General features: G+C 40.4%; 1 protein-coding gene across 3 annotated transcripts in view; it reads left to right on the forward strand.

Moving 5' to 3' along the window:
- Positions 1-16,909, forward strand: part of LOC126416088 (protein mothers against dpp) — a 145,449-nt gene that overhangs the window by 92,258 nt on the left and 36,282 nt on the right. For all 3 annotated transcript variants that reach the window (XM_050083580.1, XM_050083581.1, XM_050083582.1), the window contains exon 6: positions 76-274. In XM_050083580.1, the coding sequence (XP_049939537.1) occupies positions 76-274 (199 nt within the window). The remainder of the gene's footprint in view (positions 1-75; positions 275-16,909) is intronic.

Genomic DNA, 16,909 nt, shown 5'->3' on the forward strand with positions numbered 1-16,909 from the left:
GTGATTATGCTTATTTTTTAATCTGCTGTTTAAAAGAAGAGCGGTTAATTTTATGGTTGCACCTTTTCTCCCCAGGAGCCAACTTTCTGGGCAAGCATTGCTTACTATGAACTGAATAGCAGAGTCGGAGAAATCTTCCATTGTCAGAGCAATGTAATCATTGTGGATGGTTTCACAAACCCCAGTAACAATTCTGATAGATTCTGTCTGGGACAGTTGTCAAATGTCAACCGTAATTCTACAATAGAAAATACTCGAAGACATATAGGAAAAGGTAAGCTTCTTTAATATGAGTTGTATTATCATAGTATTGGTACACACAATTTTCTTCCTGTATTCTATTTAGCATTTATTTATGGCATATATCCTTGTTTATTGTCAATGGGATTGTTAATGGCAATAAGTTAATTTCCATTTATTTTAGACAACTGTGAGGAGATCAGCAATAGATTTTCAAACTTGTGGGACATATCAAAATTCAGTGGCTGTAAACAATAATGAGGACACTGAGGATGATAATTGAGCAAAGACAGTTATTGTATCTATTTTTAAAAAGGGTAACATGATGCTCTTTGAGAACTACAGAGGATTAACATTACTGTGCTATTGCATGAAGGTTTACGAAAAGATAATTCTACAGAAAATAAGAAGTAAGATAGAATGACAATTAAAAATTAGAATGGTTTAGAACAGTTAGAAAGCTTCGACAAGGAAGCGTGATTTCTCCAGTGCTATCGAATAAAGTTAAGCACATCATCATTAAGTAAGTTCATCAAGGATCAACAACAGATGATATGAAAATTATGCAAATGATGTGATGATATGGGAAGACAGTGAGCTAAAAATGGAAGAACCAAATACTTAGCAGATAATTGAAGAAGCAGACTTAGAAACAAGTTTAACAAAAAGTCAGCAAGGAAAATGAAAAATCAAAGATATTGAAGTGTCCCTTACGGGACACTGAGAAAACGGTGATCAAGTTTTAACAATTTTTTGACAAAGAAATACATCTGCTTCAGCAATAAGAAAAAAGGCACAAAATACAGTTTCTTACTAGGTAGTGGTACAGAGGCTTGACGGAGCTGCTATCTAAAATTTCTCGACTGTTTCTGATAGGTAGTAACATTGTTAAGAGCTTCGTAGGAAAATAAGGTTGCAGAGAAATAAGCACCCAGAACGCTGTGCTGTCTAACACAGGTACAAAAAGTCTGTCCTTAACACAGTCCAAGTCCACAAAGGAAACAACAATGAAAGCTGAGAACAGCGGCATCAGTCCCTACGATTTTGAATGTTCTAAGATGCTGAGGCGAGCAGCACTCACCCAGAGTCCAGGAGAGGCTCTTGAAAGTGGTAGAACTGCTGGTGTAGTCCATGAGCTGGTCTTTGTAGCTGCTGGTGATGGAATACTCGTGATACGATTCTCTTCTGATGCATTGTGCAGTCATGAATAGGTCCTTTGGAAGTGGTGGTCTCTGCCAGCACTGGTGCTGCTGCCTGGTGTCAGGTCGTGACTATGACATGGGAGCTCATGACGCTGAGGCTTGCAAGGGCCATGTAGACTGCATAAGTGCCCAAGGTACCTGAGTGGCTGCAGCTTCCTTGTGCATGTTGTTGTTGTGGTCCTCAGTCCTGAGACTGGTTTGATGCAGCTCTCCATGCCACTCTATCCTGTGCAAGCTGCTTCATCTCCCAGTACCTACTGCAACTTACATCCTTCTGAATCTGCTTAGTGTATTCATCTCTTGGTCTCCCTCTACGATTTTTACCCTCCACGCTGCCCTCCAATACTAAATTGGTGATCCCTTGATGCCTCAGAACATGTCCTACCAACTGATCCCTTCTTCTGGTCAAGTTGTGCCACAAACTTCTCTTCTCCCCAATCCTATTCAATACTTCCTCATTAGTTATGTGATCTACCCATCTAATCTTCAGCATTCTTCTGTAGCACCACATTTCGAAAGCTTCTATTCTCTTCTTGTCTAAACTATTTTTTGTCCATGTTTCACTTCCATAGAGGGCTTCATTCCATACAGATACTTTCAGAAACGACTTCCTGACACTTAAATCTACACGCAATGTTAACAAATTTCTCTTCTTCAGAAACGCTTTCCTTGCCATTGCCAGTCCACATTTTATATCTCCTCTACTTGGACCACCATCAGTTATTTTGCTCCCCAAATAGCAAAACTCCTTTACTATTTTAAGTGTCTCATTTCCTAATCTAATTCCCTCAGCATCACCCGACTTAATTCGACTACATTCCATTATCCTCGTTTTGCTTTTGTTGATGTTCATCTTATATTCTCCTTTCAAGACACTATCCATTCCATTCAACTGCTCTTCCAAGTCCTTTGCTGTCTCCGACAGAATAACAATGCCATCGACGAACCTCAAAGTTTTTATTACTTCTCCATGGATTTTAATACCTACTCTGAATTTTTCTTTTGTTTCCTTCACTGCTTGCTCAATATACAGATTGAATAACATAGGGGATAGGCTACAACCCTGTCTCACTCCCTTCCCAACTACTGCTTCCCTTTCATGTCCCTCGACTCTTATTACTGCCATCTGGTTTCTGTACAAATTGTAAATAGCCTTTCTCTCCATGTATTTTAACCCTGCCACCTTCAGAATTTGAAAGAGAGTATTCCAATCAACATTGTCAAAAGCTTTCTCTAAGTCTACAAATGCTAGAAATGTAGGTTTGCCTTTCCTTAATCTAGCTTCTAAGATAAGTCGTAAGGTCAGTATTGCCTCACGTGTTCCAATATTTTTACGGAATCTAAACTGATCTTCCCCGAGGTTGGCTTCTACTAGTTTTTCCATTCGGCTGTAAAGAATTCGCATTAGTATTTCGCAGCTGTGGCTTATTAAACTGATTGTACGGTAATTTTCACATCTGTCAACACCTGCTTTCTTTGGGATTGGAATTATTATATTCTTCTTGAAGTCTGAGGGTATTTCGCCTGTCTCATACATCTTGCTCACCAGATGATAGAGTTTTGTCAGGACTGGCTCTCCCAAGGCTGTCAGTAGTTCTAATGGAATGTTATCTACTCCCGGGGCCTTGTTTCGACTCGGGTCTTTCAGTGCTCTGTCAAACTCTTCATGCAGTATCATATCTCCCATTTCATCTTCATCTACATCCTCTTCCATTTCCATAATACTGTCCTCAAGTACATCGCCCTTGTATAGACCCTCTATATACTCCTTCCACCTTTCTGCTTTCCCTTTTTTGCTTATAACTGGGTTTCCATCTGAGCTCTTGATGTTCATACAAGTGGTTCTCTTATCTCCAAAGGTCTCTTTAATTTTCCTGTAGGCAGTATCTATCCTACCCCTCGTGAGATAAGCCTCTACGTCCTTACATTTGTGCTCTAGCCATCCCTGCTTAGCCATTTTGCACTTCCTGTCGATCTCATTTTTGAGATGTTTGTATTTCTTTTTGCCTGCTTCATTTACTGTATTTTTATATTTTCTCCTTTCATCAATTAAATTCAATATTTCTTTTGTTACCCAAGGATTTCTACTGGCCCTCGTCTTTTTACCTACTCGATCCTCTGCTGCCTTCACTACTTCATCCCTCAAAGCTACCCATTCTTCTTCTACTGTATTTCTTTCCCCCACTCCTGTCAGTTGTTCCCTTATGCTATCCCTGAAACTCTGTACAACCTCTGGTTCTTTCAGTTTATCCAGGTCCCATCTCCTTAAATTCCCACCTTTTTGCAGTTTCTTCAGTTTTCATCTACAGGTCATAACCAATAGATTGTGGTCAGAGTCCACATCTGCCCCTGGAAATGTCTTACAATTTAAAACCTGGTTCCTAAATCTCTGTCTTACCATTATATAATCTATCTGATACCTTTTAGTATCTCCAGGGTTCTTCCATGTATACAACCTTCTTTCATGATTCTTAAACCAAGTGTTACCTGTGATTAAGTTGTGCTCTGTGCAAAATTCTACCAGGCGGCTTCCTCTTTCATTTCTTAGCCCCAATCCATATTCACCTACTATGTTTCCGTCTCTCCCTTTTCCTACACTCGAATTCCAGTCACCCATGACTATTAAATTTTCATCTCCCTTCACTATCTGAATAATTTCTTCTATTTCATCATACATTTCTTCAATTTCTTCGTCATCTGCAGAGCTAGTTGGCATATAAACTTGTACTACTGCAGTAGGTGTGGGCTTCGTATCTATCTTGGCCACAATAATGCATTCACTATGCTGTTTGTAGTATCTTACCCACATTCCTATTTTCCTATTCATTATTAAACCTACTCCTACATTACCCCTATTTGATTTTGTGTTTATAACCCTGTAGTCACCTGACCAGAAGTCTTGTTCCTCCTGCCACCGAACTTCACTAATTCCCACTATATCTAACTTTAACCTATCCATTTCCCTTTTTAAATTTTCTAACCTACCTGCCCGATTAAGGGATCTGACATTCCACCCTCTGATCCGTAGAACGCCAGTTTTCTTTCTCCTGATAATGAGATCCTCTTGAGTAGTCCACACCTGGAGATCCGAATGGGGGACTATTTTACCTCCGGAATATTTTACCCAAGAGGACGCCATCATCATGTAATCATACAGTAAAGCTGCATGCCCTCGGGAAAAATTAGGGCCATAGTTTCCCCTTGCTTACAGCTGTTCGCAGTACTAGCACAGCAAGGCTGTTTTGGCTATTGTTACAAGGCCAGATCAGTCAATCATCCAGACTGTTGCCCTTGCAACTACTGAAAAGGCTGCTGCCCCTCTTCAGGAACCATACGTTTGTCTGGCCTCCTTTTTCATAGATCTTCGATATGGCAGATATAAGTTATAATGGAAACCTGTCTAGGAGGTAGGCTAACTAGGAAAGGAAACATCAAGGAAGAAACTTCGAAGAGGATAGAAAATTGCTCACAATTTCATTATTGTGTATCGGACATAATTTGGTTTTGGAAAATACCTGCTGAAGCAAAGATCATGATGTACCACTCATATTGTCTACTGATGAGTTAATCTTCCATTTTTCTTGTGTGCCCTTTAGTATGTAATTGCACAGCTGTTGGACCCAGACAAATAAAGATCCGAATACAAGTGACAGAGACTGAATAGGATAGAAGTGACAGGTATGCACTTTCTTTGAGGATCCTCGGTAACACTAGGAATTAAATGAAACAATACAAAACACTCTTCAGATAAGTCCCCTAAAAGAACTTAGGGAGATAGATAGGATGAAATGGCTTGACCACTTGAAAAGATTGAGAAGCGAAAGACTACCAAGCTGTGGAATGGACAGAATCTGGAAGAAGACCAGTTCAAAGGCCATGAGTAAGATGAAGCGACAAGGTGAAGGCTGATGTAAATTGGTGAGGACAGCAGTGTGAGAAAATCCTGGAGGATAGTCTCTGGGAGACAAGATTGGAAAAGGCTTTGTGAATGAGTTGCATAAGCAGAAATGTTTATGGAGGAGAAGAAGAAGAGTAATGGATTTTCCTAAGTTCTTCATAGTCTAATTCTGTACTTATCAATGTAGGTGACAAATATTAACTTTTCACATATGTTGTGGGCTCAGGAGGCCTGTCAGCATTGTGATGAAATGTTTTCTGTGAACTTATGATTGCATTATGTTTAGCTGTAAATCAATCTTCCATTTTTCTCATATGCCCTTTAGTATGTAATTGCACAGCTGAAGAATGTAATTTTTACAAGTGTTGCAAAGACACCCTCAGTATCATATGTAAAGTATGGACACCTTAATTCTCAGAAGGTAACACTTGCCACAACTTTGAGAAGGTCAATATTTGACATGGTCCCTGCTAAATGGTGATCTCCTTAGGGAGCTTAACACAGAATGGTTGAATTTGGGTGTGCTGAACCCTTTGTTCTGTAATTGCTGGCTGATGAACATAATTAAACCTCTATTATTGTCACCTCTTTCTCTGCTTCACCAACTAACATATGCCACACTAATGAAACATTATCATCATTGGAAATGCAGTTATTGGCTTAACTGTGTGGATAGCATCAGTCTCAGAGTTTGCTGTACACTGATGAGGTGTTAACGAACCAAAACAGTCGATAATAGAAAAACAGTGGGACAGCTGCTAAACCTCAGTTGCATTAGGCTCGTCGAAGTGTATGGTGCTCTACTGGATCGATCAACTGTTGCTGCTCTTGAAGTAATTGTTCTTAGTCCTCAAACTTTTGCACTCCTAATAAGAAAGACATTATTATCACAACTCCACTTGTCTGTGACAGAGTAAGCTCACCAGTGCCACACTGTTGTCTCTATCCCTTGCTGCCTCTCCCTCTGTCCCATCAGCCACCATTCCCTCCACTCCTTGCCATCTCTTTTTCTCCTCTCACCTATTCCACCCAACACAACTCCTCACCCACCCATCAACCTGCAGCACTGATACAGTGTAGATGCACCGGCACGAACGTTTGTGTTTTGTGTGTGTGTGTGTGTGTGTGTGTGTTGTAGTAGTCAACCAATGGAAACTCCCAAGTTGGAATGTCAACAATATAAGGAAAAGATAGATTGTTACTCGCTGTAAAGGTGACAAGTTGAGTTGCAGATAGAATCGACAAAAAGACACTTGCACATTAGCTGTTGGCCAAAACCTTCATCAGAAAAGGAAAACGCGTGCCGCTCCCCCCCCCCCCCCCCCCCCCACACACACACACACACACACACAAAATCACACGAGCAAGCACACCTCGCGCTCATATGAGCGTCTCTGGCAGCTAAGATTGAGCATTCTGGTTCATGCTGCTGGAGACGCGCTTTTTATCCTTTTCTGGCGAAAGCTTTGGCCAAAAGCTATTGTGTAAATGTCTCTTCATTGTGTCTATCTGTAACTCATCATTACAATGAATAGCAATCTATCTTTTCCTTATATTGTTGTGTTTACTAATGCATTATGTGTGTATTGACCACTCCACACATCCACTGTACAAGGAGTTCTCTTTACTGCTTCCTCTATACGTATTCCATCCAGAACTTTCCATTGTCATATTTATACCTAAGTGAGATATGCTTACATTATATTTGACACTTAAGAATGGGTAATCAGCCAAAACTAAAGAAAAATAAATTGGCACAGTGCATCGGAGATAGAAATATGGTTTCGTCACTTGCTCAAGTGATGAGGTTATTTATACAGTGTACTGTTTGACAGTTGGGAGTTATTGGCCTGCAAACACTGAGAAAATGACCAAGTGTAACACTGAACCAAGCTCATTCTCTATCACCAATCCTGGAATCTGGTCTGTAGGCTTGTACAGTTGGGGGTAACCAGACTCATACAGTTGGAGGTAACATGTTCTCCACTTCAGTGACCATTCTCTTACGTAGAGACAGAGTAGATCCAGACAGAAAACTGTTGTGAAGCGTAAGCTCAGTGATGCTGACTGGAAACTATAGTGACACTTTGCTGTGTATGAACATCCTGTTTGCCTTCATGGTAGAGGGTTGTGTTACCAATGTTATTTACAACTCTGCTCTTGTATTCACATCTGGTCTTCAGGCCAGCATACAAGATAATGCTACCTTTGTTGCAATGAGCACTGGTTCTCTACACTCTGCGTTTACATCTGTGCTCTGCAAACCCCTTTAGAATATATGTGGAGGGTGTATTGTGTATTAAACCGGGGGCCTAGAAGTGACGGAGAGGCTTCGTCCCGTTGCAGCCCTCAGTGGTTCACAACCCCACAACAGGCCACAACAGTCCATCCAATCCACTGCTGCCCCACACCGATCTCAGGGTTATTGTGCTGTGCAGTTCGATCCCAGTGGACCCTTCCCCCCCACAGGAACGTCTCATACCAGATGAGTGTAACCCCTAATGTTTGCTTGTTAGAGTAATAATGGTGTACCTATTGTTTTCATTAGAATTTTAGTAGTATGTGAATATGGAGTGTGCATGCTATGTTCAGACGCAAGAGAAACTGGCTCACTTCACGAGCAGCTGAAGATGCTGTCGGCCATAGTCAGCTGTCTGCACTTGTGGGTGTAGTAGTGGTGGAGAAATTGGCATGTTACATAGGACACCTTGAATGTCTCTTGTTTCACTTATGGGCTCTGTTCTCTAATGCTATGGCCTTTCTGACGGCAGGGTTGAGGGGGGGGGGGGGGGGTCATGCTCTCGCCTTAGGGTGAGTGGCAGTTCCCTAATATGTTCGTGTCGCTCAGTGCAGAAACTGAATTTGGGGAGTGGAAATCTGGCCTCATCCATTCACCCTATGAGTTGACAAGAGTCTGTGCCTTCAGTAAGGTCTAAGCACATTTGGAGGAGAGATTTGCTTATTATCGGGAGCTCCAATTTCAGGTGCACTATGGCGCCTCTTAAGGACATAAAGTACAATGGTGCTTTGACGTCCCTGAATTAATGTTTTCCCACTTTTTATGACTTTTCTTTTATTGCTCCCATCAAATTTCCCTGTTCACAATGTTAGATCGCACGTGATTTTGCGTCAACATATTTATAATTTTCCCTGTGATTTATACTTTATGAAAAAGTGTGTATAGAAAAAACTGACATAAAATGACTCTGGCATGGTGTTCGCCATCAAGCACTGTTTTCAAATGTTACATTACTAAGTTTCTTGACACCAGATTCTCGAACCGGTAAACAAGTAAAAGTTGGGACAATTCGTGCCTATCTCCTATCGCTGCTCTACTCGGCGTGGTGGCTGATGGCAGTAACTAGGTTTGTTCAAATAAAAATATGATGACCAATCACAACCATTTCCAAACAATCTCTACTGCAGGTGCACAGTTTTGTGATTGTTGTGATCGTAGTGACACCATTGTCAAACTGTATTTAACGTGTTTCGTCGTTTGGCTGAGCAAAATACGTTTTGAGAATTTGTTCTCATTGTCAAGTGTAGGATTTATGTATGTATTTTTTGTGGATGTTACACAAATAAACAATGGGAGTGATAGTGTGTGTGGTTTTCTACATAACTGAGTAGGCACAGTGCCTTATAATCTGAAAAAGACGACTGCAGTGCAAGAGATACGGGACATCATGTGTGTAAATACCACACAAAATAATTTTGTAAGTTTTTGCACTTGACAAGGAGAAAAAATTCTTGAAACACGTCGTGCTAAGCATGAAAAAAGTCATAACTGGTGCAGCGTTTCATTATTCAGACAATAAGCTGGCAGTGAAGAGAGGGCATCTGAAATGCCTGCAGCCATTGAGGGTGCAGAGGGCAGTCGCACTCAGGTTGTAGTAGGTACCAGTGACACCTGTCACTTGAGTTTTGAGGCCGTCCTCAGTTTGTGCAGGGATCTGGCTAAAGTGGTGAAAACTGTCACCGTCGCAGAGCTTATAATTTGCAATATTGCATCCAGGGTTGATCAGTGTCTTTTGTTATGGAGCTGAATGGAGAGTCTTAGCCAGAGGCTTTGCCGATTTTTTGATGTACAGACAGTCTTGTGAAGTAATTCTTAACACATTTTCCAAAAACTGTAATACGAAACTAGTTCAGCAATCCACACACAGTGGAAGTCCTGTAGAGCTTGCAGCTACAGACAGGCTTGACGTTATTTACAGAGTCAGCATAGAGACAAGGTTTAGAGAGCACAGTGTCACCATAGCAACAATTGTTACCAAAGCTATTAAACCCATCAACAAGGCTGATTAGAGTGTTCTTTCTGGAAACAGCAAATAAGTAGTTGTTAGCATCTTGCTTAAACAATGAATGAACATCATTTAGTCCCAATGTGATGTGTGTAGAGGGCAAAATTTTACGCTTGATTGTAAATTGCACTCTGGAGGAGCTTGTGATGAATGAGTAGGATGGAAAAGAGCTGTCATTTTATAATAACAAAATTTGGAAAACACTGATGAAACAGGTTATAGCACTCTCAGTTCAAAAAATGGTATGGAATTGTTGACAGGTGAAAGTTAGAAATTTGTGCACCTATAAAAAGATTGATGCCCAAAGCTTTCAACAACTTTTGTCGTTATAAATTTGTGAAAGATCTTACTGAGAATCCAAGAAAATTTTGGTCCTACGTAAATTCACTAAGGGGATCAAAGTCTTGTACTCAAATCATTCGTCAACCAGTCTTGTTTGGCATTAGAAGACAACAAAAGGAGAGCTGAATTTTTAAATGTTGCATTTAAAAAATTATTCACACAGAAGGATTGTACAGAAATACCATTGTTTGACCGCTGCACAGATTCCTGTATGGAGGACAAAGTAATAGACATCTCTTGTGTTGAGAAGCAACTGAGGGTTGAATACAAATAAGTCACCATGTCGGGCTGTGATCCAATTTGGATTTACAGAGATTACTCTATGACAGGGGTCTTCAAACTGCGGCCCACGCTGGATCTGGCCTGCAACGTCAGTTCATTCGGCCAGCTGATGGTACTTGAATTTGTGTCATAAAACATATTTAGCACAAGATGTATCTGCATTACTGCTGGTGTTACTAGGACTACATACAACTGTTAAGTCTGATATTGGAGCTTCTGCAGCAGAATCTGAGTATGGGGGACCACTTGGACTCTCTTTGTAATTTTTCAAGCAACAACGTAGCTACCTGTTACGAGGAACTTTGTTCCTATTTCAGCAAGTCAAGAGTTCCATCTCTAAATTTCACGCATCCCCGACAGATCTGTGGACATGTTCTCAGGTCATGTTGCATACAGACTCTGTCTCCCTGAATGAATTGACCATCGAACTTCAGGGAAAGGCTAACCTCTTGTTGCGTTCAAATTGATCTAAAGGTGTTGGAGTAAGCTGTCATTGTTCGAAGCACAACTGTAAGGAGAAAACTTTTCTCATTTTTATTTCAAAGGGTTTTGTGCTATAATCCTCAAAGATGTCTACTTTGATTTCCTGTTAAATTATTTGTAACTTGAAGCAGCATTTTTTTCGACAGATTTTCAGATCTTGACAACATCTAGAGTGATGTTCTTCAATTCCAGAATCAGTCTGCTGTGGTAGTTGATCTTCTGCTAGAGATCATTGATTTGCAAATAAATGCTTTGTTGAAAGAGAAGCATGGAGAAGGAAAACTTGTTGAATTTTACCGCTGCTTATGTGATGTTAAATTTCTGAAACTGAAGAAATTTCCCACCAGTATTACATCAGTGCTTTGAACAACTTATGTCTGTGAGCAACCATTTTCAGAAACGAAGTATTTGAAGCTAGCATATTGAATAAGATTGACTGTTGTGCATTTTAAACCAATTGCCTGAATTGAATATGCAATACCAAACCAAATGACCAAATGGTATCTAGAAAGCCAAATGTTGGTTTCATTGTTTTTTGCTGCTTAGTTTGTGAGATTTGATGCGTGCACACTAGATCTGATGTACCTATCTTTTTGCTAATGCCGCCTTGTTTATGCATAACATGTCACTCACAATTAACACAGAATACTGAACTTAGTTTTTTGTCTTCCTCCCCAAAGATTTCAGTCTGGCTTTCAAGTATTGTACAGAATGATAATGCAACCTGCACTCGTCATTTTCTCAGTTATCTGGCCTGCTATGAAAAGAGTTTGGTGGCCTCTGCTCTATGGCATTGGCCCCTTGCTTAGCTGGCATTTATCAAGACACTTTTGCCCAGCACAAAGGCCCAAGAGACAGGAAAAAAGTGCAGATGATATGTAAGAAGATTAAAAGAATGGAACCAATAAATTAGACCAATGTCTTCCAAGTCAGTATGGTGCATAATTATTGGGAATATTCAAATGTAATTGGATGGATAAAAAATCTACTCACTAAGTGTCGTGGCTTGGCAAGACAGCCAAGCTACTGTGAGGTGAAGCCGAAAGGCACGCGTTTAAGCTCACGCAGGCTGGCGTGAGGTCTGGAACAGTTAAAGGAGTTGAGACTAGTAAAATAAGTACGTAGCTTCTGGAATACTTAACTTTAATCCATAATTGGTGAACATCGGTCTGACGGTACATGCATCACAAGATTAATAGCAAATGATAATGGCGCCTTGCTAGGTCGTAGCAAATGACGTAGCTGAAGGCCATGCTAACTATCGTCTTGGCAAATGAGAGCGTAATTTGTCAGTGAACCATCGCTAGCAAAGTCGGCTGTACAACTGGGGCGAGTGCTAGGAAGTCTCTCTAGGACTGCCGTGTGGCGGCGCTCGGTCTGCAATCACTGACAGTGGCGACACGCGGGTCTGACGTATACTAATGGACCGCGGCCGATTTAAAGGCTACCACCTAGCAAGTGTGGTGTCTGGCGGTGACACCACACTAAAGTGCTGCCAGGGCAACACACATATAAAAGTACTTAAATTTGCATACTTTCAGAGTCAGTGGCTGAGGGATCAGCAGTACGAGAATTGGATGTGATGGCCTGTGAAATCTGCTTTGGAACTAGACTTACTGGATAATTATGTCCAGTGAAGGCTGAGGAGAGAATGGTGGTTTACTGCTGTAAAGAGTCTGCATCTGAACAGATACATTTGCTTTGAATGCCAAGACTGTATTGGATGGAGCATTCGACATGGATAGTCAATGTGTAATTACTGTTGTTTGTCAGCATGTTTAATGTGAACGAAAGGTGTAGCTGACCTTTGGTGAGAGTGAGGTCAATGTCAAGGAAAGTGGCTTGGGATTTGAAATGGGAACATGTGAAATTTAACTTGAAGAATGTGCTTGGAGATTCAAAGAATTTAACAGATCAGCTTCAACATTCGTCCTCATGGCAAAGATGTCATCAATGTAAACTGAACCAGGGGCTGAATGCTTATGAATCCCATAAAAGCCCCCTCCAAGTGGCTCCTGGAAAGTGTGGCTTGGGAAGGAGCCACTCTGGTTCTCATGGCTGCACCCATGACCTGTTTATATGTCTGTCCCTCAAAGGTAACTCTCCCATGACCTGGGTTACTGTGCAACTTTTCCAAGCTCTCCTTATTTCGTGAACCTCATCAGTCCTTTTCTTGTCGCCCCTATTCCTTCCCCTTCAACTCTTCTGCCAGAAGAAGGAGTCACTGGCTCCAAAAACTTGCAAATTTCAATACCGTTAACTATGTGTGGTGAGTAGATTTTTTACCTATCCAATTACATTATATTTACAAAAATGATTATTTTCATTGAGCGTATTCTAAGATAGACCATAATCTATTTCCTTTAGACAGAAAAGCTTCTATCCACAAATAAGAACAGATTTAGAACGCATTGATCAAGTGAAACTCAGCTTCCCATTTCTTGTGCAATATCCTGTAAATCGTGCAGGAAGGGTAATAGAAAGATTACATTTGCCTAGTTTTCTGAAAAGCATTTGACTCTGTACGCCACTGCAGACTTTTAATAAAGGTTCAAGTGTACAGAGTAGGTTCTGAGATAAATGAGTGGCTCAAGGACTTCTTAAGTATTAGAACCCAGGATATTGTCTTTGATGCCGAGAGTTCATCAGGAGTGCCCTAGGGAAGTGTGATTGGACTGCTCTTGTTCTCTTGGTCTGACTGGTAAGATGAGCAGCACGCTGTGACTGTTTGCTGATGACACTGCAGTGTATGAGAAAATGTCATTGAGTGTCTGTGGGAGGATACAGGGTGACTTAGAATTATTTGGTGTGATGAATGGTAGCTTATTCCAAAGTGTAGGTTAATGCAGATGAGCTGAAAAAACAATCCTGCAATGTTCAAATACAATATTAATGGTGTGCTGTATGATACAGATTTTTTTAATATCCAAGCATGATGTTGCAAAGCAAGTATGAAGTTGAATGAGAACATAAGGTCAGCAGTAGGGATGGCGAATGGTCAACTTTGGTTTATTCTAGGTAAGTATAGGTCACCTATAAAGGAGACTGCGTAAAGAACACCTGTGCGACCTATTGTCATATACAGCTCGATTGTTTAGAATACCCTCCAGGTTGGGTTAATGGAAGACATCAAAGCAATTCAGAGGTGGGTTACTAGATTCGTAACCAGTCAGTTTGATCAACATAAGAGAATTATGGAAATGCTCCATGAACTCAACAAATGCGATCACAGGAGGGAAGGTATGTTTTTTTTTTTTTTTTTTTTTTTCCCTCCTCCATGAAACTACTGAGAAAATTTAGAGAATCAGCATTTGCAGCTGACTGTATGACGATTCTGCTGTCACCATTGTATAACTTGCATAAGGGCTGCAAAGACAAGAGAAATCAGCTTTCGTATGAAGGTATATAGACAACTGTGCTTCCTGTGCCCCATATACAAGCAGAACAGGAAAGGGAATGACTAGTAATGGTAGAAGGTACACTGCACCATGCTGGCTTTCAGGGTATTTAGGTAGATGTACGTGTAGTTGCCTTTCCGCTGTTGGGTCATTGAAGAGGGTTTTTGTTGCCACCCTCAGACCTCTTATTTCAATGTCTACAATTTCAGCATTAATGGGGCTATTGAATTGGGGAACCTTATGCACTGAAACAAACTCAGTATACTGAATTCTGTATTTCATTTGTCGTAACCCCCCCTCCCTCCTTCCATCGTCCCTGGGTGCAATATGGACACTAAGTGAAAGAATAGATGATTTTGGTCTGATTACTGGCTTTACGCATGACCTTGAATTCTTAGGATTTTCGAGTCAGATTGGTTGGCAGAATTTTACTTTCAGATTCATTGAATGCTTCTCTCATTGCTCTCCTTCTGCTCATTTTGACTTTATACAGTTTGTGTTTGTGACCATGATTTTAACACTGCCGCGATGCAGCTGTCTTAGCTTTCGTAGTAATTTTGTAACACCCCAATCAAGCAAAGGTGGGTCTATTCCATCCCTCACAACCTTGCTCAGCACTTGTTGGTGTAAGGTATATTGTACAATGCTTTTGACTTTTATCCATTTCTGTTCCTCAAGGGTGAATATTTGCTACTCAGATAATCTGCAATTTGTATCCTGTCAATCTTGTTAATCAAAGATATTTTTTTACCTTCACAACATTTCTCATAAAACTGATTATATACTGGTTTTCTTTTATTATACAGCCTACCCACCTAATGTTGGAGCTCACAATGTCCAATACTACCACCCTCTGTGCCTGTCCAGACTTTTACTGGATCTTTGCTATAGACAAATGGAATGATGTGTTGTTCAAGAAATTTTAATGTTAGGTTCAAGATGACTGATGATTCAAAGTATAAACAATTGGGGATGAAATCCAGTACATGAAGTAAATTGGGAAAGAAAAATTTTTAAAATATGTGATGACAAACCAACCTGCAGTAGCGAAAGAAATGGACTTGCATTTACACCATTTGTAATACTACATATAAAAGCTGTTGACCTTTTTTTCCATTTGTCGATGTCCTGTTTTTTATATACAAAGATTTCAGGAAAAAGCTTCCTATGTCATTCCACAAAACAATCTGATTGTGAGTGTAATCTAGTAGTAGAAGCCTGTGATGTATGTCTTTGACAAAAGTTACAGCTTCTTCTGAGCTGTTTGAAGACGTTACTTTTCCTCTGCTAGTATCAAGTATCTGACACAATTTTGTAACATGCAACTGATACTTTATTTGGCTATGTGATGATCTGTATGTTGTTTCTATGCACTCTAAGAAGTTATCATAATTTTTTATACTTGAGCAAAATTCACCTTCAGTCTTGTACAGCAGTTCACCCAGAGAAAACTGATACTCCTTGAATTTTTCAGAGTGGAAAAAATTAGCTTCATAGTTACTTCACTTTCATTCCTCAAAGGTCCGCCACTGTAGCTGAGTGGTCAGCATGACAGAATGTCAATCCTAAGGGCCCGGATTCGATTCCCAGCTGGGTCGGAGATTTTCTCCGCTCAGGGACTGTGTGTTGTGTTGTCCTAATCATCATCATTTCATCCCATTGATGTGCAAGTCGGTGAAGTGGTGTCAAATCGAAGGACTTGCACCCGGCGAACGGTCTACCTGGCGGGAGGCCCTAGTCACACGACATTCCTGAAAGGAACTTTTGTTTTCTTTTAGTGATCAAGAATAAAGGTACTGCCCTCACCCCCACCTCACCATCCAGGAAAGATAATACTGTCCATCTGCTGCTAATAAATCTGCAACAGTTTGAACATGTTTTATGGGGCATATAAAAACTGAAAGAATGAGTGGCCATGTGGCATTGATGTCCAGGAGTCCCCACCTGGGGAACTTTGGCCACCAAGTTGCAAGTCTTTTCAGGTAACACCACGTTGGATGACTTGCATGATGATGATGATGATGATGATGATGATAATACAACACCCAGTCCCCAAACAGAGAAAATCTCTGGCCTGGCCGGGAATCGAACACAGGTCCACTGCATGGCATGGTTACCACTCAGCTGAGGCGGTGGACATATAAAAACTATCATATAGAGATTACTTTCATTTATTTATTTATTTATTTATTTATTTATTGCTGGACTAGTATTGGGCACATGTCCATCATCAGTGGCATCTTACATACTAATTTCTTAGTACATGCCAAAGCATTTGTCAATAAAAAAGCTATAATTATTTGAGTAAGTGACAGTTTTTAATTAGATAATTATGTGACTTGTTGTCACATATCTTTGGCACGTGCCAAGAAGCTGCTGTATAAAATGTTGCTGATGTACCTGACATTGACATGGTTCATCATAATCGATGTTCCCAGAAAGCCTGCAGCTGTGTCATTCATGATGTAAATAATGAAAAACTGCACTGGTTACTGATTCCTTGATGCCTAGTGCAACATGTTTTGAGAATTTGTTCTCATTTTCAAATTCATTTATTTACATAAATATTTACTGTGATGACGGTACGGGTGATTTTCTGCCTCTCTTCCATTGTAGTTGTCTATACTGAAATTGGAAAATTGGACAAAATGAATATTGGAATGTTTTTGTGTGCTAATATTAGAGATTGTATTTTTGTTTGTCTGCTCACAAGTATTGTGCCTCCTCCATTATACAGAATCTCGCACATAGACATATCAC

Source organism: Schistocerca serialis, chromosome 8 (assembly GCF_023864345.2).
Source record: "Schistocerca serialis cubense isolate TAMUIC-IGC-003099 chromosome 8, iqSchSeri2.2, whole genome shotgun sequence".
Lineage (NCBI taxonomy): Eukaryota > Metazoa > Arthropoda > Insecta > Orthoptera > Acrididae > Schistocerca > Schistocerca serialis.